The 25968-nt window shown below is 34.2% G+C and overlaps 1 protein-coding gene across 1 annotated transcript; it reads right to left on the reverse strand.

The window, feature by feature from the left end:
- Nucleotides 1-895: 895 nt before the first annotated feature.
- Nucleotides 896-4709, reverse strand: LOC115978134 (cytokinin dehydrogenase 3). Its single transcript, XM_031100158.1, has 5 exons — nucleotides 3980-4709; nucleotides 3176-3303; nucleotides 2486-2761; nucleotides 2092-2360; nucleotides 896-1385 (listed from the first exon to the last, which is right to left on the reverse strand). Exons 1-5 carry the CDS (start codon nucleotides 4635-4637, stop codon nucleotides 1091-1093), a joined length of 1626 nt encoding a protein of 541 aa, XP_030956018.1. The 5' UTR covers nucleotides 4638-4709; the 3' UTR covers nucleotides 896-1090.
- Nucleotides 4710-25968: the final 21259 nt, after the last annotated feature.

Genomic DNA, 25968 nt, shown 5'->3' on the forward strand with positions numbered 1-25968 from the left:
TGAATTACATTATTTTCGTATATCCTATATGCTTACAAAATTTCAAGATAATCAAAGATAAAAAGTCATGTCATCAATCAATGGTTTAAATTTAAATTTTTGTAGTTTAAAATAATGCATAAAAAAATGAGTTTATGGATCAAATGGTAAATAACATTCAATTAACATGAAAATTGACATGCATATATGTTAAAAACATATAGAATATATAATTTAATTAATGGTGAGATTTTCAAAATATGAATTCAATAATAAATTATTAAATGGTAAAACATTGTTTAGAATTACACAATTTTAATCCAACCAGGGTCGTTATCATATTTTTCCAAATAATCATACGTAGCAATAGACTCTACGTACCCAGCACCCACTAGTAGCTAGCTAGGTACTTCTTCTGAAGATGGTGAGATCTGGACCCAACCCCACCTACAGCTAACTATGACTTCTGTTTTAGATGTGATAGGATTGGATTTGAATTCTTCCTAGCAGTCCAAGATTACCAAAGTTAACCAGCAATCTAAGGTAAATTATGATACGCAACTAAGACCCTTTCTGGCCGACTGTAAACTTTTAAATCCCACATTAAGGCAATATTGATTCAACATCACGTTATTATATATGTGGTTCAAATCATTCAAAAAATGGAAACGTGTGTCTCAAGTTAGAAAATTCCAACAACGGTTTGACTAATCCACATGCGTGAATGATATTATTATATAATTTGTTGATTTTGATTGACTTTTATTGGACTTAAGAAATAAATTAGGTAAAAATATAATTGTATCTAGAAAAAGTAAAATATTAAATGGTTATTTATATATAGCATAAATAAGCTAGGGAAAAAAACATAAAAAATAAAAAATAAAAAAAAACTATGACAAATTGAGTACAAATGGACCATCAAGATTATGTTTATTAATTTAATTCTCATAACTACTGATTGCTAATGATACAAAAAAGGAAAAAGAAAAAAAGGCATAAATAGTACGAGAAGTAAAAAAGTGAAACTTCTACTACAAAAGGCGAAGGATAGAAATATATATTTTCACTACACCTACACTCCAGTCACACTAGCTAATACATTTATGCTTCAATTGTTATTGAAAATTCTTTGTCCTGGTGATAGTATCATTTTCGGATCAAACTGAGCTTTTCTCTCTTGAAAAGTTCTCCACTTCATGCCAAAATGGTTTTTCCAATCTTCCATTGTCTTGTAATTGGGAAGATACTGTTTAACTTCAACACCGGCATTATAACAAGACTGCAGTATGTCCTTGTTTTGTAAATCAATGGTTTCCCAGTCATTAAACCCACTTCCATGTAAAAAGCCTATGGTGTAGAACACATCTTCATCAGGTATAACCGCAGACATCCTATCATCCCACCTGTAATTTAATTTTCAGTAATTTATTCATATTGCAATATATCAAAATGTTTTTGTGTGCATTTATGTGTATACATAAAGGTAAAAGTTAAGTTTAGCAAAAATAAAGGTAAAAGTTAAGCATAGTTACTTAATTTTTTTTTTCTTTTTTTCTTTCAAAATTTCTTTTGATAGGTAAATAGCATAGTAGAGGGAGAATGGATTAGAACTACAAACATGTGATATCACCAAAAAACAAACAAAAAAAAAATCCATTACTATTGGACTATTGCTTGAACCCCAAATTAATTCTTTAATTGTTATTCTTTAGGTTCCCAATTTAATAATGTGATCTTAGAAACCATAGCTATACACTAGCTACAAAGTGTAATGGCCAATAAATCACATGGTTTTATTGCATTGATTAATAGGTTACATGATTGAAATTAATTGAAAAACTGAAGGTATAATACCTAAAAAATTGTATCAAAGTTTTTTCCTTATGCATAATAAAAGCTTGTGGGTTTTAGTTAACTATTCAATAAATAAATTATCTTGCCGTTAAATAAAAAATTGATAGTTCGAATTATGTCTATACCAAAAATTAATTGATATTTTGATTTGATAATAAAGAGCAATCATTATGATATCGAGGTTGAAATTCTACTGTAGTAAAAAAAAAAAAGACTTATTTGGAAAAAAAAAAAAAAAAAAAAAAAAAAACTTACTTGTTCCTGTTCATAGGGTAAACGAGGACAAGTCCTGTGGTAATGTTACGTTTAAGAACAATGTCCTTGAAAACAATGGAATTAAAATCTGAGATATGAGATTTTGGTACAAAGAGATTCAGCCATGGATGAGGAATATCCCATAGTCCTTGTGACTGAAGCTTTTGCTCTCCACTTTGGACTCTATTCAGAAAATCTATGTATGAGATGTCCTTCTCAAATGTAAATCCAGGAATAAAGCTCAACCCTTCGAACAAAACTTGGAGTTCCTATTAATTAAAAAAAAAAAAAAAAAACCATTACTGCGAGTCATATTGTTATATTACTAATTAGAAGAACTTTAAAGGTAATTTTGCTATAAGTATTATAAATCATGTTGGTCTCTAAGATGTACCTTGTCCACTGAATTAAGAGTGTAGTCATCATAATATTTGGCTACTTCTATACAGTAGATGATGCCATATTTGGTCACAAGGGAAATAATTCTGGAGTGATCGGATAATGGAAAAAAGGTTGATCTCCAATTTTCTGGTGTACCCTTATCCATGAGAAGTAAACCTTCCAAGTAATTAAGTGCATTGTTTTGCTTCCTTCCATTGAGTGATATCAAGCTCTCTTGGTCTTTAGTAAATGCAGAGAAGTCATTATAAAGCATTCGAACCCACTTGACCTACAAAAAACAAATTCATCACACATAAATAAACAATATTGGCACATAGTAAAAACACTCAGCATTACCAAAAATAAAAAATAGCTAATTAGCATGGAATTAATTGGTTATGAAATTCTCTTTTATTTCGGATAACTGTGTGATGTCATAAATGGATTGCTTTATCAATTTTATTTTTCCTATTGATGATGAATATCTCTTTATGTACAGTATAGTTGGATGGGTTTTTGTAGTTAGTCTTTTATTATCATCATCAAAGTTGTAATTATTATTGTGCATGCATAGTTGAAATAAGGAACATCATGAAATCGACATTATGAGAGCAGTGGGAAAACAATAAGACAAATCTAAGTCAATGTGCTACACATTCAAAAAAAAAAAAAAAAAAGTGCTTTATTTAATATTTACACGTACCCTCTTTGGAGCTGGCTCTAGGGCAATTCTTGCTCTGACTATAATCCCAAATTGGCCTAAACCACCAAGAACCGCATAAAAGAGCTTCCTGTTCTTTTCTGGGGAGCAAGTAACAAAATCACCTTCCCCTAAATCAAACAAACAAAAACATCATAAGTAGACCCCAAAATAGCTGCATGCATGCAACAAAATTAAATTCTAAAAACAAATCTGAGAATAGATCTGCATAAAACTAAAATATTAGCTAATAATTAAACCAAACCAACTAGGTGCTAAACAATGGAGACAAATGCAAAGTCTGTCTAGGTCTCTAGGTCAAGGACCACAGTGTGAACTTTAAGAACTAATCTGGGTCCCAAGTAAAGGACTCCTAACAGGAATCCTCAACAGTGTTAATAATCAATATGTTCCAATCCGAGGGTCTATTTAAGTTCAACAACCACTACATTGTATTATATATAGGTCATTTTACACTTGCGTGGCAAACTATAAGTGGAAGTTTATCATTTTATATGGATTTATTATTTTTATTCTACAATTCACCGTAAACTACATTAATGTTGTGGTAAAAATTATGATACAAGAATTGCGTCTATAGATTTTCTCTTCTATAGGTAGATCTAGTTGTTCAATTAGTAAAATCTTTTGTTATAATCAAATATGGAACTTGTATTTGAATCTTGCTTTCTTCACCAATACTTTCAAATTCTATTGAATCTATAAAGTTTTTTTTTTTTTTTTAAATCATCAATCTACTAAAAAAAAAAAAGATGTAAAAATGGAGAAAAAAAAAAAAATTCATACCAGTGATGACATCCATTTCATACACGTTGCTGATCTGAGGACCATAACGGAAGGTTTGGCCACTAATCCCTGCATTGGAGAGTGTCCCTCCAACAGTTAGGTACAAATAGTCGGTGAATGAGGCCGGTGCAAGTCCATGTTCAAGTGTGGCATTCAAAACATCAATCCAAAGCTGTTCACCACCAACATCAGCATAAAAAAAACCCATTGATGGGGTTTCAGAGACAGTGATTCCAAACCCATTTCTATGATTTTTCAAGGATCTCATGTTCACAACAACCCCATTACGAGCCATTGCTTGTCCACGGACAGAATGGCCTTGGCCTCTAGCAGCTATAGTAAAAGGAGCAGAATTATTGTGAGCAAATTTTATTAAGGTTTCAATATCATTTATAGAAGTTGGATAAAGAATTGAGGCTGGAATCTCGTGAACCATATTGCCATAATCACTAGAGGCTAATTTAATGGCATCATGGTCATCACGAAGCTTACTTATGATATCAAGGTTTTGGAGCTTTCTATTTTGATAGACAGGGTTTTGGAGCTTGGATGAACGACAATTTGTACTTAGCTTTGGCTCTCCTAAGGTGGACACCAAAAAACTTAAAAATAAAAATAGTAGCATGAAATATGTTGTAATTGGAAAAGTTTCAACCATTTTTAAGAGAGGGAATGGGTGATGAAGAAGAACAATAAGAAGAAGAGGAATATAAAGTTGGTGAGGGCTGTCAGCTGTGCTTTGTGGTGGACAGATTGGGCAGTATTTATAGATGTAAAAGTTGCATTTGCATGAAAAAATAGGATGTAAATCTTTGACATCAGGGAGGAAAATCTTTTGGGCTCTTTCATAGGAAACGACGTCGTGGCATATAAAGTCTATTTTCAAAGATACGGAAGGACAATGCATTGGATTTCATTTTTTTCTCTGTTCTTCCAAATGGGAAATGGTCATAAAATACTCGTGTACATAGCTTTAAAGTTCATGTTCCACTGCGTGTTTTGTGTGTTTATGTATGTATCATCATGATCACGAATATTCCAAGCAACCCACAGGAGTATTAATGCATTCTTGTGGGCCGTTAAAGGACCAAAACGACAAGTCTAAACCGTTGGATCATGATCTCATCAGGTCAAGATTAGTCAAGTTTGGTCCAATATTAACTGGCTTCGTGCAAGCCTAAATTGTTGTTTTTGAAACAATTGTTATTTATTTTTAAACTTATGATGAAATTAAAGTGGTCAAAATTTAAATAATCATCAGAGGATCTTTTAATTAGATTTTGTTTTGAATTGAAGGATTCGCATGAATCAGGGTTTTGTCTTCAACATTTAGATTTATAGATGGAAAATAAGGAATGGGGTAGACATCAAACCAGATTTTTCTTCATTCTAGATTTTCTTTGTGCGTATCTAAGAGTACATAAAATCAATGGAGTCATATCAGATTGGTTCCTTGTCCATGTTATCTTGCCTACTCACTTGGAAATTTCAAAGATATATAGTATTATCTGTGGAGTAATTATCATGGTTCCAGGGCTTCATAATGAAACTTCCAAGGTAACTCTCATTGGTAAAAAAAATTTAAATTACCAAATCTACATAAATAGATAGCGAAGTATCGACATTGATTCTATAATCTATATATTAAAATAAGCGAATTCTTCTTGCTTCTTGCAAACTTCTAAGGTAATAATAGTCTAAGAAGAAGTATACAATTTCCATGAGGAATTATAATTATCATTAATTTTGAGCATCTTGCACGCGATGAAGAAAAATATAGCAAGAAAACAATGTCATGCCATGCACACGAGAGAATCTGGTAGATTAAATTGCAAGCATTGGTCCTGCCACAATAAATATTAGTAGTAATTCCATACAATTTTTGTTTTGTGTAGAAGAATTAGTGGTATTATAATATATCAATTATTTATAAAACTTACTGTTCTCTTGGAGATCTTCTTGGTATGATATTAGACAAAGATAGTTTCAGGTCTAGAGCAAAGATTTTGATTGGAAATTGAAATTAGACTAAACAAATATGCCAATTCAATGGATGATCTTTGACCTAAAGATCTCACAGGTAGGAGGAGCTATCGGGGAACTAGACGCTCCACCATGCAGGGTTTCATTCGTCCATATCCTGTAATTAACACCATAATTTATTATCAAGAATGTCATGCATGTGTGCCCCATGCATGTCTAATCTATTCATATCCCTTACAAAACATATTTTACCGAATATAATAAAATCAAGTAACTTCATGAAAACAACTAAGCATGCCTTCCCCACATGGCTAAATAGTGATAGTTAGGTCCTCTACCTAACCAAAGATTTAATAATAAAAAAAAGTTGGTCCTGCTATATTTCCTTGTAATATATAGACATAAACGTAAATTCCACACACTCATGCTTCAATCCATTAGTATAATTTCTATCATAACTCACACCATTTGAAAAGACAAGAGGGACAAAACATATCTACATGGTATGTTGCCACCAAATCTGCAATCAAAACGGTAATTTTTGAAACCAAATGATCGAGCAAGTTGCTAGATGATCATCAGTTGGTGACAACAACATCTCATCAGTAAATTAAATAAAATATATACTTGACTGTGCGCCAGATATGGATTTGGACTACGTTTTTTTGTCAGTACAATAAGACTTCACGCAAATTCAACATCTTATCTAGTGAGTTTGTAGCTTATAAGTAGAAGGGTGGCATTACAAGCTGAGTTGTTGTTGTTACATGTGATTCTTCTTCGACATGCGAATCACTCAGAGAAATAGTGAGAGAGAAGAAAGAATCAAAGATGCCTGTGCAGAAAAACATGGGTACAGCTGACTATAGAGTAGAGAGAACTCGTGAGAAAAGGGAGGAGGGGGGGACTATTCTAAGATGCTGGAAATCTTTATGGGGATCCAAGCCTGCCAGCCCACAAGATTCCGTGGTCCTAAACCAACAAGACCCACCGCCAAATCCATGTCAATTGTCATTTTTGATTGCTCTACACTCACGTACGTACTGCAATCATATCCGCCCATTGATACATATATCATGTGCGTGAAGGTTGTGCAGTCGTGTCTTAATTTCAGATTTTAGGCAAATCTTTCCTCTTTTGATGTATTGATGGTTGAGGGAGATGGAAGATTTGAACCCTAAATATTTTTGTTAAAAACATCAAAAGATATGTGAAACGGTAAGATTTTTGACAAGAAAGTTTTTCTTTTAGGACCCGTTTGTAATGTTGTTCTAGTAATATTGTTTAAATTTTTTAGAAATACGTGTAGGTGAAAAAGTATTGTAGAAATACGTGTTATGTTGTTTAAACAATGAAAACGTTGTTTAAATACCCCTATCAAACACTTCATTAATTTCTCAAAAACAAAATGTAGAGGGGCAGGACTGTATATGCACTCTACCAATTCAATTATTTTTCTTTTCTTTCACTCCTTTTCCCCCAAAGACAGAAAATATATCACATATATACTCTTTGATACAAATATAGGCCAATGTCAATTTATTATTTTTTCCTAATCCTAATTTTTTAGGGTTTTCCAATCTAATTTCACTAAACCTAGTCTAAGCTAGTTTAGAGTTTATCTAGGGTTGTTATTCATTCCATCAATACCTACAGTAATACAATTGTTTACTTACACAATTAATTTAATGGTGGCAATTGCTTCTTCCTAGGTAGTTTATTGATAGCTTGGAAAGCAAACTGTTGTTGCTTTATTGAGATTGACTATTGTGTTCTTTTTTGAAACGATTGGCAAGCTCATTTGGAAACGCTCTCTTGTTAAGGGTACATGTGAGTTTCTACTTCCATTGCTACTATGATTTATTGTGCGACAAAGCATTATAAGATTGCTCATATATAATGATATCTTTCATGAAATTACCAAATATATTTAAATTAAAATTGTATTAGTGTTCTTTAGTTTTGGTGAAAACAAAATGTTATTGCTCAGTTTAGCATTGAGGTTGAATATCATGCTCTTACTAACACCATTTCTAAACTCATTTAGTTACGTTTTTCTCTTAAGGATATGATAGTTTCTTTTTCCGTTGCTACTCCAATTTATTCTGACAATTAGAATGTTGTTTGGATTAATCATAATGATTTTTTTTATGAGATTGATTGTCCATTAATTCATTATCATCTTCTTCACGTTTAGCGGATTAACTAACTTAATTATAGTTATCTTCACTAAGTTGCATGCTTCATGTTATAAGCTTCACTCTTTTCTTCAAACTCAAACTAGCCTTAGATTTACCACCGTAAGTTGGAGGGGATGTTAGAAATATAGGTCCAAGGCACATGTATTATGTTGCCCTAATCCTAACTGTTTTAGGGTTTCCCAATTTAAGTTGATTACACCTAATTAGCTCAGTTTAGGGTTAATACAGACTAATTCATCTCATCAATTTTTGCATTGTACACTTGTTTTACTAACACATAGAAATAATATATTCCTAACTACACATTTTGTATTTGGACTTTCCTTTATCTTTTGGCTATAAGTGGTAGAATTATTTCTTTATATAGTTTAATTAAAGAAGGTAGACAAAATCGTTTTGAGTGTGTGAAACAAGCACACAAATTTCTCATTCGGGCTCATGTATGGAGGCTGTTACTTTTGTCCAAGATGGGAAGGTGAATGTCCACAACAATTCCTAAAGGAGCAAGAAGGGTAATCTTTGAGTTTTGACAAAAACGAAATTAGAAAGTTTTCATTTTACCCTCTCGCATTTCTAGTAGATTAGTCAAATTTTTGTACTGTTTGGATAATAAACAGTAATATTTACTTATTTACTTTTTCAAATACATTTTCCAACAAATTTATCTCATTTAAATATTATTTCTTCATTCGTTCTTTATTCATTCTTTATTCTTTTTTTAACAATTACACGTCTTTCAATATTTTTTTATTCAATATCTGATTATTATAAAAAAAAATTGAAAAATAAATAGTAAAAATTACAATGTTCTCTATTTGTAAAAAAAATACTATAGCAAAACTAATATAAAAAATGAAGATAAAAAACCTGTTAGAATGTGAATGAAGTATGAACAATAATGTTTTTGTTTCAAAGAATAGATATAGAGTATCTGAGATGCTCTCAGCTCAGCTCTCGTGCTTTGAGTCCGAACATTTTTTTCCCTTCGGGCCATAGATACTGTCTGTACTATTGGGTGGCCCACAGAGACAAGAGTTAAAGAAATACGAAAGACATTTCCTCGAATAGATAGAATGGTATCCTCTTTCAAAAGTGGGTACAGTACGTACTGTGTACTGTGATTAATTCCTTTTCCGTGAATCGGCAGCTACCAAGGGTACCCACCATGCTTTCTTAAGGAGCAATTTCTTTGGAACTTGTAGCAAGAATATAAGTGCTTTTTTTATTAGCCTGGATTTTTTTTATATTATCATTTGTTTTTATATAATTCTAAAAGCAACTACATTCGTTCGTATAAATTTTTTATTTATTTTGTAATAAAAAACTTATTTTTTTTATTTTACACATCCACTTTTACAAGATATCTACATCAGTTTATTTATTCTATATATTTATTCAATAAAATATTAATTCTTTTTATATTTTTTATTATTTCCTTTCATCTCCTCCTCTCTAGAACCCTCTCACAGAGCCAACACAAACCCAAAATCACCCACACCCAGCCACCTAACCACCACCATCAAACCCACCCACCCACCCACCACCATCAACCCACAATCATCAACCACCATCACCCTACAGAAAATCCAAATAGAAATTCCAAACACCACAGAAAATCGAGACCCCTAAACCCCATCATCAACGACTCTCATCGTTTCGATACTTAGTGGCCCTGGAGTTCGAGACCTTGGCCCCACACAAAAACCCCATGGCACCAGAGGAGGCGCTGGAGCTGTCCAGGTAGTAACGAGTTTTGCCCTCCATGTCTGATCAATTCTCCGTCACCGTCTCCGTTTCCAAACAGATTGTTGGATCAGAGAGGCTGATCAGCGTTCCCAACTCACTCGTCGCCCAAACTCGCCAATCGGACTCAGTCTGTGGCGCGTGAGATCTCCGCCGAGCTATTGTCGTCTTCGTCTTTGAAGCCTGAGATTTTGAAGAAGAAGGAAAAGCTAATCGGCTTGTAGAGTTGAGATGAGAGAAAGAGAGAGTTGTGATGAAATGAGAAAGAGAGAGTTGAGATGAGAGTCAAACGTAGGAAAGAGAAGAAATTATTAAAATAGTAAATACATGTGCTACATTGACCGTGCATATATATGCACGATCACTGTAGCATTTGTATAATTATGCACAACTTTACACCCACTGTTGTGGGTTTTTTTTGTCCAAAATGTGTAAAATGAAGGAGTTTTTGTATTATAGAAGAGTATCCACCAATTGATGTGGATGCTCTAAGGGATTTGCTAATGTGCATAGTGCATATATTAGTAAACCATTTTAGAAAATTTTTTTAAAGAAAAATAAAAAAGTAATTAATTGTTTTGACAGTTTTTTTTAATTTTTCATAAAAACTTTCTCAAAATTGATGGTTAATGTATACCCTAGAGGTACACATTAACTGGACCCTTTGATTCTAATTGACCCCATGAACATGTTTATGGTATGCTATCTTGGTCATTTTTGTTTGAGCTCAAGAAGGTTCAAACCACACTATCCTCTTTCGTAATTGCATAAATCTTTAAATGCAAATTGGAGGTCATCTTGACTGTTGTTGAAAATACTTAAGAGTGTTACTACAAACTATTTATTGAACCTTTATATATACCCATTGTCATATCCAGTTGATCTTGTAAAATAAGCGAGTTTTACAAAATATATATATATATATATATATATTATGGATTTAAGTTTTTTTTTTTTTTTGAAAGGGAGACTACAAGTTTCATTAAAGAAAAGTCAAATCTGCTTGAATTACAACATTGAGGTATGAAGAAACATCATCTATATATCTACATCAAAAAATCTGTGACATATATTTAGTATGTCTAGCACAATTATGAGTTATAGAACATGTGAAATACTAATGTTCCAAGAAGATTTTGGAATCAACTTTGCATAAGAAATCAAATGACCGAAATATGGTAGAGATTCATCCTCATCTTTCAATGAGTTTATAATTATATCTGAGTCTCCCTCAAAAACATCGGTTATAACTTGTAACCCTAATTTCTAAAGAGAATGCAAGAGCTCTCATGGGTACCATGACTTTCTGCCTCTGCAATCGACTGTAGGAGAGAAACTCTCTGAGATATTGAAGCAATACCCAATCTTTTCTCATCTCTGATTCAAATTATATTTAATATAACTATTTGTAATGAATGTGATTTTTATTGGCTTAATAATTTATCAAGCTCATTGTTAATTTAATGTCCTTCAAAGACTTACTTATATGCCAATTTTGATGTTAATAGGAGGACATTTATTATCCAATTTGAAACACAATATTTAGTAGACTTAACTGTGTGTGCATATATATATATATATATATATATTGATTTTTTTTTTCAAATGAGATATATTAGATTTTAATTAATCTTCAATCATTCTATTTGACAAGCATGATGGACATTTAAAGATCAAGTACTCCATTAATGAGTTTAGGAAAATATTAATCAATAGTGTATGGGAAATATGGGAAAATGATAAAAGAACACAAGAACAGAAGATTTATAAAAGCTTCTTTATAAAATTTTAATTCCAACTATGTATCTATTTTCAAAATAAATATCATCTTTGAGAACACCCTTGAGATTAAGACAATATTTTTTTTAAAACTATCATCATATCTAGTGGTTTTAATTTCTCAAAATTAAATAAATATAAAAAGAGAATAGTCAAACACCATACACCAATCGATGAGTAGCTACAAAGAATGGTATAAAAAATAAAAAGAATCCAGACGGAGAGCAGGGTGAGTAAAACGTGCAGAATTTTTTTTGGGAATTTTGATCTCTTCAAAAACTGAGAGGTTTGCATGTGTTGTTTTTTTTGGGCTTTTTTTTTTTTTTTTTTAGATAGTCATTCTCTCTCTTTTGACAACGTTGAATATTAGTAATTCTTTTTTTTTTTTTTTTGAAAATTAGTAATTCTGATTTTAACTTTGATAGAGAGAGAAATGAAGAGTTGGTTCACTTTACGTGCCTTTGGGACAATGAAGTTTTTTACATTTTTAAGCTATCACAATCAAAAATAGAGTAAAACACATTTATAGGGTGCACAACATTTGAAGAGATCATTTTTTAAAAGTAATTTTTATTAATTAAAATTTTACACTGAGATATAGAGAGAATATATTTTATTGGCCAACAGAGGAGACCTTTTAAAAAAAAAAAAAAAAGTCAACGGCTCAACATTGTAAGATAGATAAATATAATATATTTTATTGGTTAATAGGAGGCATTCTTTCACTTAGGGGCCTTAGGCTATTACTTAATGTAAGGGCGATTTTAAGTTGAACCCAAGGTATAGGGTGTTAATATGATCAAACACCCTAATTTGAGAATCCAAAGAATTTAAGTTCAACAAAAATAATTTTGGCCCCCAGATATAATCCTTAACTCCTTAAACAATAATATATATATATATATATATATATATAAAAGCCCAAATAACAATAATAAAAATTAGTCCAAGCAATAACAAAAATAGTCCTAACATGATGTAGGACACAATTTATTATTTAATTATTGTAATTTATTATTTTTGGTATTTTTATGTAAAAAAACGTTATTTTAGGTTTAGGTGATTTATTTCCTTATTTTTAGGTGCATTTAATGCTTTTTAGGTCAAATTTGATTCCTGTTATGGTTAGGTATCAATTAGAAATTATTTTAGATTATATTTTCTTGTCTGTCAAGTTTTAAAGAGCCCTTAAATAGGCCCCTAAGTCTGTAAACGTTTTTCATAATTTATTATCAATAAAAATTCAGACTTATGTCTATTGTGTTCTCTGGTAGATTCCAGACCTATTACCTTGTGGATTCAAGGAATCCCTCATGGATTCGAGGTTTACTACTAGGAACTAACAGTTTAGTTTCTGTCCATCAAAGAGAGCATTGTATGTGCTTCTCTTTAGGTTTCCGCGATATCAGTTGGTATCAGAGCCTTAACTTACCCTGGTCTAATGGCTAACCGGCGAGACGGTGACCACCACAACAATGACGGCAGTGACAACGTCAACAACCCAGTCCTCACTAGGGCTGAGTTCCTTAATTTTCGTGATGAGAATCACCAATTTTGTGAAAAAAGTCAGCAAATTATAGGTGAAATCAAGCAAAAGATTGCTACTCTTCTTGCTAGGAATTCATCTCATAATGACAATGACCAATATATTCAAAAACACGCTCCTAACTACAAGAAAATTCCATTATTTGATGAAGATATGTGTAAGCTAGATTTTATCGACTGGCTTCTTGATTTGGAAGAGTATTTTAATTTTTGGAAAATTTGTGATGAAGAAAAAGTGCGGCTTGCATCTAATAAATTGGACGATGAAGGAGAGGAATGGTGGGAAAAGATTCAAATCGATAGAAAGCGGCGAGGTAAGCATCCAATCTGCTCTTGGCAAAGAATGAAAAAAGTATTAATTGATTTATGGTTTCCTAATGACTATTTTAGGTTTAGGTGATTTATTTCCTTATTTTTAGGTGCATTTGATGTTTTTTAGGTCAAATTTGATTCCTGTTATGGTTAGGTATCAATTAGGAGTTATTTTAAATTATATTTTATTGTTTGTCAAGTTTTAAGGAGCCCTTAAATAGGCCCCTGAGTCTGTAAACGTTTTTCATAGTTTATTATCAATAAAAATTCAAACTTGTGTCTATTGTGTTCTCTGGTGGATTCCAGACCTATCACCTTGTGGATTCAAGGAACTCCTCGTGAATTCGAAGTTTACTACCAGGAATTAACAGTTTAGTTTCTGTCCATCAAAGAGAGCATTATGTGTGCTTCTCTTCAGGCTTCCGCGACATCATAACAACAACAAATGAATAAAATATTCAACAAAAAGCTCATTCAAAAAAAGAAAAAAAAAAAAGAAAAGAAAGAAAACTCATAATCGTTTAGATTTGTAACTTATTCAACCCATTACATAAAAATAATATCAAATTTCATATTTCCTAGAAAACAATGTCAAGAGAGATACCTTCACCATGAGTTCCCCTATGTGGTGTTGGTAGCTCTACTCACCTCAACTTTGCTTTTCTCAATGGCATGGCTCGTAATTGCAATAGGTATCATTTCTCTCTCTCTCTCTCTCTCTCTCTCTCTCTCTCCGTTTTTTTTTATCATCATTTCATACTTTCTCTTACTTTATTATTCTTATCTTGAAGTTCCCAGTTCTCATCTCTCTTTTGTCCCTTTTTGCTTTCTCATTTTATCAGTGGAAGGAAATTATAAAACTTCATGAATTTGCTTCTTCTTTTTTTTTTTTTTTTTTTTTTTTTTTTTTTTTGTGATGTCAATATATTCAAGTTCATTTTTTATTATATTTTGTATAATTTAATTTTCTTAATGATTGTCATAGAAAAAAAAAATTCCTAAAACCACCAATAACCTAATGGCCTAAGGATTGAATCGACCTGAGTCACCTCGCCATTAAACACTTTTTTTTAAAAAAAATTTAAGCCACAATTTTTTCATTACGTTTTGGTATGGGCTTATCATTTTTAAAACCGTGTTTTAAAAATGATTAGCACGAGATTGCGTGTGTGTGTAATGAGTTCAGGTAATATATGCCCTTAGAATATATATTAATAATCAATTTTAGGATATTTTTATAAGAAATTGAAAATATTGTTAAAAAAAGTAACTACTTTTTGGGTCATGTTAACAGGTGCCCTTAAAGCAATTGTTAATAAACTATATTAGAAAAGTTTTAACACCATTTTAATGGGAAATATAAAAATCTATCAAAAAAATTAATTGATTTATCATTTTCCTATAAAATGTTTCTAAATGTAATTTTTAAACCAATGCTCTTAGGCCAGAACAAGGGGCATCGGCCTCGGGGGGGGGGGGGGGGGAACCCCAAAAATTCTCAAATAATATATAGTACAAGGTCTTATTTGCATACACTAGGACAATCAGCTTTTTTACATACATATTGTACTTGTACCGTGTATTAGTTTATTGGAGGAAAACAATTTCACATTTGGGGCCACTGCAACTCTTTTAGAAAAAAATAATAGGTCCCACCTTACAATAATATTATAATAAAATAAAACCACTTATACAGCCTACTTCTCCACCACTATTTTGCTTAAAAGAATTATGAAAAAAATAAAATAAACCTACTTTCACTCACTAGTCATTATGGCACCTCAAAAAAAGTTAACGTCCACAATTTTTCACAACTTTTTGTCATAATTGTTGCGTGGCAAAGTGTGATTGTTGAAAAAAAAATTATGAGTTTAAGTATTAGTATTTATTAATCACTCACAGTCTGTCATATCAAAGTTTTGACAAAAACATTGTGAAATAATTTATGGTCTAAAACTACTCATAGCACCTCTGTAACGTATAACACTTTTTTCTTTCCTCACCAACATTTTTTAGTCTCAAACCCAAGTGTTTTTTTTTTACAAACCCAAATTTTAAATGTATATGACAATTACATTTGCATATAGTTGTTTATTTAATTTGTTATTAATATCAATTAATTAATTTTACTCTCTTTTGATCTTGCCCCCTCTAACTAAAATTCTCGCTCCGTCACTGGGTCGGATTGAGATCTGATACAATTGCAATATGCCATACAATTAACCCCCTTCTCTCTCACAATAATTTTTTACTGTTCGTTAGTTTTTCTCATTTTTTAAATTCAATAGTTGAAATTTAAAGTTTTTTTCTGCAATTTTAAATCTCAATTGTCCGTGTCCATTGAATCTCAGTCCGGTAAACCCACAATAGGCATGCATTGCAGTTTAATTAGCACATGGGCAACAGTGCAAGGATAGGCATAGGGGTACCCAGCTCCAGTGCCATGCATGTGGTTCAAAGTTTTGGTGTTGTAGGGGTGTCATGATCGAAAAATCAATCGATCAATCAAATTAATTGGGTTCATGGGTGTATCAAAGTGAAAGTACCATTTAAATGATAAAATCCCATTCCACGAGATAAAATTTAATTCCAGTCAAATCCAAGTGCTGCGTGCCTCTTAATTTTATCCAATGGATATAAGCTTTCTCTTACGTCTACGTCTGTGTGAGCCAGACCCCCAGTACACTTCGGTTCTGTTGTTGTTGTTTAGTGAGCCTCTTGTTGGTGAGTTAGTTTCAAGCCAGCGTGTTATATGTACTCGAAGAGTTAATCACCGTTCTTTTAGGGAACCTCGGGTCTCTGTTTCGTTATAGCCTAGGTCCATGCATTGTCCTCCGCTGGAATATGTGGATCTTGCTCAGTATTCAAGAAGGCTTGCTTGGGAAAATGTTCAAATACTATACCATACTTTTAGTGACTTTTTCCCGTTTCAATTGATTTTTTTCTCCCCCGATATTGATTGTCCTGCTGCGTATCTAAAATCACCAACATATTCTCACTTTTACCAGGACAGAGGAGTTCAAGAAGTAAATAAACAATAAAAGTACTGCACAATTTTGTTTGGAGGTAAATCCTAAAAGTAATTTGATAGGTTTAGCTCGTCAATCCTAAAAGCAGATTGATGGGGACAAGGCTAGATGCATAAGCACAATCCACGCCTGCCCAAAATAAGATTGTAAATCCGAGTTTTGTCAAGTATTAATTGATCAAACTCTATTCAAATAAATGTAAAATGTTCAAATTTGGCTTGAGTTTAAATTAATCTTACAAATTATATTTGAACTTGAACTTGTTAGAAAGTTCAAAAGTTTAAACTTGTTTAGTCAAGCTAAGGTTGAGCTCAATATCAAGCTCAAACTTATGCTTCATCTCAAGGTTTTAAGCTCAAGATCTAAGTATTAAGTTCATATTAAGAATATTATCAACTCCATTTGATTTGGACATGTGATCATAACTCTTAATTAATTAAAGGCTTGGTAAGATATAAGTTTATTTTATAAGATCATATCAAATTTATTACAAAATTCATAAACCAGCCTAAACTTAGCTTTTTTTTTTTTTTAATTTTTTATTGAGCCTTATTGTTCACAAGCATGTTCATTAACCATATTTTTTGCTTGGGCTTGGCTTGTTTGAAAAACAAGCCTAAAATTAAAACTTAAATTTGGTTTATTTATAAACAAACAAATATGTTCGAGTTTTTAATTGAGTCAAGCTCGGGCTGTTTATGAATGATTATTTATTTAATTATTTTTGAGTCTTAACTAAAGCATCAAAAGTTTGGGCCAAATACCGCATCAGTATTGTTTCGAGCTAGTGTGCTCATCTTTGGTAGGTCTTATAGAGCTCATTTGACCGAGTGACACATTGAGATTCTTTACATCATTGCAAATAATTTAATAACGCTATTTCCAATGCAACAAGTTTTCATTTTTCACCCTTACTAAAGTTTAGAATTACTTAGTATACAGGTGAAGATTCAGAAAGTATATCGAAAAATATTTCCAACAAATAGAAAAGGCTATGGAAATAATAAAGCGTACATGATGGCTAGACTATGGTTTTGTATAATGTTATAGGCTCTCATGGTTTTATAATACTACCATGTTTTTAGGATTTTCATACCTACGCTCTACGTACATTGGATTTATTGTTAAACACAATTCAATAAATTAAAGATATAGTCTATTAGGTTTTTTGTTATAAACATAGGCCTCCTACCATAATACTAGTCTTCCTTTGGTCATTGGTGCAGTAATCTTTTAGCCACAATAGCCATCTTCTGAGCTCTATTCCTTGCTGAACATCCTTGTTCATTATATTATTTCTTTTGTTCCAATTGACATCATGGCCAATTCATTTTACATCTAATCCGATCATTTATGGTCATAGTTCCCTTATCAAGTTTATACTACAAACTCAAGGCATCTTCTAGCTTTACATTTGAGATATTATCATAAATTTATATACTATACTACCATGGTTTTGTAATGTGATGGATGGTTTTAAAGTTATCATACTATGCTTAATGTCTTCATAAATTTACCCTACATTGGGTTCATTATAACATAATTTAATGTAGCCAAGGTGTGGTTAGTTAGACTTTTGACTGTAGAGATAAACCATCATACTTAACCACATTAATTTTCTTTCTTCCGATTTCTCTTTCTACATTGAATTATTTTATTTTATTGTTTCAATTTTGAAACCCTACAGATCACCAAAACAATAGGGACATGTGAATGGACTAGCCAACCTGCATAGGAGGATTGGAAAATTATGTTGTCTTGACCATTTGTAGGACAGCGTAGAAGTTAATTTCTAATAGATTACTCAACCAACAACCATATATATCCAGAATCTTGATCATTCAAAGTTTCATACCGGCTCTAGATTCTCAATTAAACAGGGTCATGATCATTGACTTGACTACGTGTACATCTATGTCATTTCATTAATGCAGTACTGCTCTACCTTGAAGGTAATGCTCATCCATCTGGGACCATTCGTGGGGCCATCAACCCTGCTATTCAGAAGGTAAAGCTTGTAAGTCCTAGCAGCTTCCATGTGTAATGTTTGAATTGATGTACTCTAAAGGATATAACTTAGATTCACATAGCACCATTCTTCAGCACAGATAATTAACTTTGCCTTGGTTGTACCTCTGAATTTTCGATGCTTTGCATTGTGGTTGTAACTTGTAAGATATACCGAATCTCCCTCTTCAATGCTGTCAATTTAGAATCATACAAGCAAACAAATCAAGGATCTGGTCCGTAGTGTCATATTAGAGATATGACCCGACAAGTATATAAGTACATTCATGATCCATTTCTTTCATGATTTGCCTACCTGTTTATAATTATACAAACCTTAAATTTTTTTTTTGTCAGCCATATGAAGAAAACGAAAGGAGAATATACTCTATATCCTACCTTGCAAATAAGAAATTAATTTAGCTAAAAGAGAAATCATATATATATATATATATATATATATATTTTTTTTTTTTTGGGTTCAAGTTTCTCAATGTGTTTTTATTGGATGTAATTTTTAAGAAATCCACCGTTGGATTAGATTTTCTTTTTATACCATAAGTTCTTGAAATTTTTTCAAGATGATCTAAGGTTAATAACTATGTCATCAATTAAATGTTTAAATTTCAAGTTTTTGTACTTTAAAAATGTTCATAAAAGATAAGTTTCTAGATCAAATAGCAAATAGTATCTAATTGGCACAAAATTTAGTATAAGTGTTAAGAATATGAGAAGTGTTATGTTCACAACATTTTATCCAACTGTGATATTTTCAAAATATTAATTCAATAAAAAATGTTATTAGGTAATGTAATATTATTTAGAGTTAAATTATATATATGTTAAAATAAAAGGAAGAAAATCAAAGATTTGTAGATTAGAAGAGAGAGCGGAATAAGGAGAATTATGTTGTTCGACCCGAAGATCCATGTCCATGACATAAAATCTTTAAAGGTTACATCTTTTACTATTCAAAGTTGTTGTTTTATGAATCCTATGTATGCTATGCATAGAAACTAAACTTGACTAAGGAGAATCCTTTAATTGGGCTAAAATTAAGGACTATTAATGTTCCTTGATTTTATTCAATCAAGTATATCAATATATTCTAAATGTGATGTACATGATACAATAATAATAGTATACACAAATGTGGGGCCCAATAATTTGTGGCCCTGGCCCATTTTTACATTGGGATCCAAGACCCGAGCCGAGAAAGGGTATAGCCGAGAATGTGTAATAAAAGTCCAAATAGTCTTGAGACATAGTCAAGGATGATTCTGTCCTCGACATATCCGAGGTCCCCCTAGAAGAAAGGGAAAAAACGGTATAGGAACAGTTTAGGAAAAAATTTAAAATATCTATGTCAATAGAGAAGGAGATGCTGGATAGTATAACGACTAAGGACAAAGGGAAAGCTGCCATTACTGTCATTCAATACTCTGCACCTGACAGAGCCATGCTCTTCAGCTTTTACAACCACCCCCAACCACTCTAGGTATGGGCTGACAGGACAAGTCTTAAGTCCTAGGAAATTGAGCTTACACGTGGACGCTGGTAAGAGGATAAATGCCCGTATAAAAGGATAAGAGAGGCAGTGTGAGAGGGGGGGGGGGGAGACAACCCGTCCTCCCAGCCATGGTGTCCTAGAAACAAGGAGAATAAGAAGAGCATAGAGCTCCCCAGACTCCTCGGACGAGATTCATTGACCGGAGCTAACCTGAATTACCGTCCGGTGACCAAGACCTAGCCTTTCAAACTCACGCTCTACAAATGATATTGTTTGGGCCCTCTTTACGTACGAGCCCAATATTATCTTGGGGTCGTTACGAATCGAGTCCCTACAATTGGCGCCGTCTATGGGAAAGGCTTGTGTGTTGGCACAAGCGGTGAGATGAGACAGTTCCCCAGTCATTTCCAACAGCCGGTTGTAGTGTTCTAGTGTAAAGTTCCACTAGGGGCTACGTTTCTTCACTAGGGGCTGCGCTTCGTAGCGTCGGCAGCACGGATGGTTCTAGGGGCTTGGCCGAAATGGTAATCCCCCTAAACCAAGGTCCCACGCCATAGCCAAGGGGTTAAGTCCCCCAACTACTTAAAAAATCAAGTTTTGGACAGAATCAAGGTATTGCATGGTCCTCGGACTCAAACCTATGGGGAAACCAACTACTTAAAAAATCAAGTTTTGGACAGAACCAAGGTATTGCATGGTCCTCGGACTCAAACCTATGGGGAAACCAACTACTTAAAAAATCAAGTTTTGGATAGAACCAAGGTATTGCATGGTTCTCAGACTCAAACCTATGGAAAAGTCAGCTACTTAAGGAGAATTCTAAGTCGCTCAGTCCTCGGACCAAATACCAGAAAAGGCTAAGGCTATGAAGGTCATTAGGAAGATGGCGAAACGTCTTATTACTCAGCGACCTGTAAGGGCTGTTCATTTTGGGTTATATATCCTCGGATGATTACTTCCTACACGGCACCGAGCATTCTGCCATCATCTCGTTCAAGTTTGGGGTATACAACCCATTTTCAAGTCGGTCTTATTGTACACGATAACTCCAATAAGTTCATAATAACATCTTTTTTCTTGGTAAGGGATTTCGGCCCTAAGTATTGTTTTCTCAGGTCGGCGTTATTATGCCAGACAGCTCTAATAAGCTCATCATAATATCTTTTTCTTTTTTCTTAGTAAGAGTTTCTGCCCTAAGTATCATTTGTTCAAATCGGCATTATTATGCCGGATAGTTTCAATAAGCACAAGGCAAGGTCTTTTTATTAACTGGGATTTCGGCCCTAAGCATCGTTCAGAATATAAAAAAAAAAAAAGAAGTCATATGGTAGTACGTCTATTCACGGCATAACTATTTCAAAAAGAAGAGGTAGAATATACAAAATAAAGCAATGTTGAATTTTATTAATATAAAGAGGTATTACAACGTACAATGAAGCGCTTAAACAAGCCTATATAGAAAACGAATTACAAAAATTAAAAAAAAAACAAAACAAAAAAAAACAAAACAAAACAAACAAATAGTCAGAAGTCTTTTTAAGCTTTGCTCCGAAGTCTTTCCAAATTCTGCCCCAGTAGCACCCATATTGAGAGGAGGACCTCCCTTGGTGGAAGAAGAGAAGAAGAGGAAGAAGGAAAAGCACCAGGATGGATCTGGTGATGGGAAAGAAGAAGAAGGGGAGGCAAAAGGAGACACCAATGAAGGAAGAGAGGAAGAAGTAGGGATACTTTGTCCCTGCGTCAGTCCTGACTCCTAACACGCTGGTGCCATATTAGCTATGCTCATAAGAGAGCGATTGGTACTGATAATGGGTGACCCCAGCTTAGTCGCACCAAAAGTTTGACGCGACGAGCCCCTGCTTCGGATTCTGGCTGAAGGGAGGATGAGAGGTATCTTGAGTATCTGCCATCCCTGCACTGACCGAGCCATCTTAAGTTTCGAAGGGACAGAACGCTTCTGAGAAGGATGTGATCTTTTCATCCCCACTTCTACTTCAAATGTGTCACACTATAAGCTCTGGCTATGCCAATAAGGAAGACTTTGAGCACAGCGTGAGGGTTGAGGCTTTAGGAAAGTTAAAGAGTCTTTACACGAAGGGAATACCCTCTCGTTTGGCTTCTTATATGGAAGGTGAATTCAGTGGCATTTAATCCGTACATGTCTCCAAGAAGATCTGCAAGTAAGGTAGCATCTGTTCAACTCCCCAATGTCATCTGTAACTGTCAGATTTGATTGGCCTCGTAAAGGAAATTTATTAAAGACACGCCTCGTACACTGAAACGATAGGAGTGCATCGTGAGTAAATCTAGAAGAATGTCTCGTAACCCGACGCATTTCCTAAGCAGATGAAGAGACACCAACATTAATGAAGGGCAGAGCTAAACGAACCGTAATAAAGGCTTGGCATCACCAAAACCCTCCTCTCCGACCAAGAGGTCGGACAACAGGATTTTGAGGGGCTATTGTGGGGCCTAATAATTTGTGGCCCTGGCCCATTTTTACATTGGGGCCCAAGGCCCGAGCCGAGGAAGGGTATAGTCGAGGATGTGTAATAGAAGTCCAAATAGTCTTGAGACATAGTTGAGGATGATTCTGTCCTCGGCATATCCGAGGTCCCCCTAGAAGAAAGGGCAAAAACGGTAGGCCTGTTCAAGAATTCACCGGCGCCGACAAAACCGGCCGAAACCGCGCCGATCCGACCGCCGAAAGCTCCACCGAAGGTTCTCGGCGCGATGATCGGTAGGCTTTTTCCGTTACCGATGTCGGCCGGTGCGGTGGTCGGCAGCAAGATCTGCAAACCGAAGAGAAACCGAACCGAACCGAACCGATATATATATATATATATATTTTTTTTAACTTATACATATATAATATATAATCATTCATCAGTTTTAAAATAAAAGAAATTGAGAGCGAGCGAGAGAGAGAGAGAGAGAGGACCAGTTTGGCGTGAAACTGAGAGAGGCGTGAAACTGAAAGAGGCAAAGGAAGAAGAAGGAAAAATAGGGTGTAGGTTAATTTAGTTAGAAACGACGCCGTTTCATTTAATTTTTTTTTTTTTTTTTTAAATCTGATTCAAAACGACGCCGTTTTGGAACCATTTAAAAATTTTACTATCAGGTTCAAAACGGCGTCGTTTTAGTGTTAAAAAAAAAAAAAAAAAAAAAAAAAAAAAAAAAAAAAAAAAAGGAACGCTAGGAACGACGTCGTTTTTTTTATAGGTTAGGTTAAATTTGAAAAATCCTTCGTTAGACGCAGACCTCTCCTCACTCTCTCTCATCCGCCTCTTCTCTCTCTCTGTCTATCTCTCTCTCAACAGCTCCACCTCTCTCCCACCTACCTGCGCCACTCGCCACCACTCACCAACAACGTCTTCTACAGATTGATGGCAATGTTCTCCAAGCTTTCCTCTCTCTTCTCTCCTCTGTCATGGCTGTTATATAGAAATTTCTAGAGTATGTTTTGATGCTCAATACCAGGTATGTGAATTTGTATAATGCTCAATACCTAGGCTACCTCTCCTTGGCTCCTTGCTATGCTTCTATAAATATTGGGAATTTGTTTGAAAATTTTGTGTGGAAATTAGATATATATATATAGAACATGTTTGTTTGTTTGTTTGTTTGTTTTTTTTTGAATATTTGGGTTGTTTGATAATTCCGTGTGGCTTGTTTGAGGATTGATTTGTTTTATTTTTTATTTTTAATTTATATGTTTGTTTTAACTTTGCACCGAACTAACCGCACCGCACCGTTAGGGTGAACCGAAACTGGAGTAGACCGGTTGCTGCCCCTTTACATGCGAGGTGCGGTCAGGCATGAGGGAAACCGCACCCTATAGGTGCGGTGCAAAAATTCCTCCCATAACCGGCCGCACCGAACCGTGTACAGCCCTAAAAAACGGTATAGGAACAATTTAGGAAAAAATCTAAAATATCTATGTCAATAGAGAAGGAGACGCTGGATAGTATAACGACCAAGGACAAAGGGAAAGCTGCCATTACTGTCATTCAATACTCTGCACTTGACAGAGCCATGCTCTACAGCTTTTACAACCACCCCCAACCACTCTAGGTATGGGCTGACAGGACAAGTCTTAAGTCCTAGGAAATTGAGCTTACACGTGGACGTTGGTAAGAGGATAAATGCTCGTATAAAAGGATAAGAGAGGCAGTGTAAGAGGGGGAGGGGGGGGACAACCCGTCCTCCCAGCCATGGTGTCCTAGAGACAAGGAGAATAAGAAGAGCATAGAGCTCCCCAGACTCCTCGAACGAGATTCACTGACCGAAGCCAACCCGAATTACCGTCCGGTGACCAAGACCTAGCCTTTCAAACCCACGCTCTACAGATGATATTGCTTGGGCCCTCTTTACGTACGAGCCCAATATTATCTTGGGTTCATTATGAATCGAGTCCCTACAACAAACAAGAATAATATATTTATGATATGCATATTTATTAAGGAAATGTAAATAAACTAAATAAATAGTTTAATAACATAAATAAAAATTTAATAATAAAATAATTAGTAAAAATAAATAACAAAAACTACTTTGAGTTATGTTGGAAAACACATGTAAGATTGAGTTTTTATCAATATTGAATATTGTTGAGGTACAAATTTTCGAGCCTTTAGTCCACTCACAAAAATACCCACATGAGCCCACACATTATTTTAAGCCTACATAAATATTTCCCGCATATTACTCTAATATTCTCCATGATATTGGGTTCCCACAAATATTTCCTATATAAAGCCCCATAAATTACCTTGGGTCCTCTCATAAATATTATCCATTACATCCCACAAAAAAATACTCACCATGTTACTACCAAAATTGGGCCATAAAATTATACCGTCTCTATAAAAAGCCCAAGCTCATTTACCTTGTAGGCAAAGCTCAAAAGCCCAACAAAACCTTTACAAAGCCTGTTGCTACATGGCACCTTTAAAACCCGCTACAATGCGGCATCTCTAAAGCCCATTGCTACGCGGCATCTCTAAAGCCCAGTACGATCCGGCACCTCTAAAACCCGCTACAATGCGGCACCTCTAAAGCTCGTTGCTACATGGCACCTCTAAAGCTCGTTGCTACATGGCACCTCTAAAACCCGCTACGATGCGGCATCTCTAAAGCCCGTTGCTACACGGCACCTCTAAAGCCCGCTACGATGCGGCATCTCTAAAGCCTGTTGCTACACTGCATCTTTAAAGACCGTTGCTACATGGCACCTCTAAAGCCGGGTACGATCCGGCACCTCTAAAACCCGCTACGATGCGGTATCTCTAAAGCCCGTTGCTACACGACACCATTTACAAAGCCCGCTACGATGCGACATCTTTAAAGCCCGCTATGATGCAGAATCTCTAAAGCCTATTACGATATGGCAATATTTTTACAAAATCCTATAAAGCCCAAATGCTAATTTGGCATCTATTTTACAAATCCCAAAATAATATTTTGGCAAAAACAATTACTTTATGCTCAAAACCCAAATACTAATTTGGCACTTATTTTGCAAAGCCTGAATATTCTTTTGGCAACTATTTCATAAAGCCCAAATGCTACTTTGGCACATATTTACTAAATTCAAATATTATTTTGACACTTGTTAAATCCCTCACTCATGGGAAATATAATTGTTAATCCCTCAAGAAATACCTCTTTTACAAGATTTATAAAAGCTCATGAATATAACTCATGGCAAAACTATTCATTTTGTAGATAACCAAGCCCAAGGAAGCTTAACTACAAAGCCCAGCTGAGTCAGGCCAGCCCACACACAAATCCCAGCAGCTGGAGGTGACGTGAACTGACCAACCAAACTTCAGCAACAACTGAACAGTTGGAACCCCTTCCTATCAGGTCCCAACTTGT

The sequence above is a fragment of the Quercus lobata genome, chromosome 2 (genome assembly GCF_001633185.2).
Source record: "Quercus lobata isolate SW786 chromosome 2, ValleyOak3.0 Primary Assembly, whole genome shotgun sequence".
In the NCBI taxonomy this organism is placed as follows: Eukaryota; Viridiplantae; Streptophyta; class Magnoliopsida; order Fagales; family Fagaceae; genus Quercus; species Quercus lobata.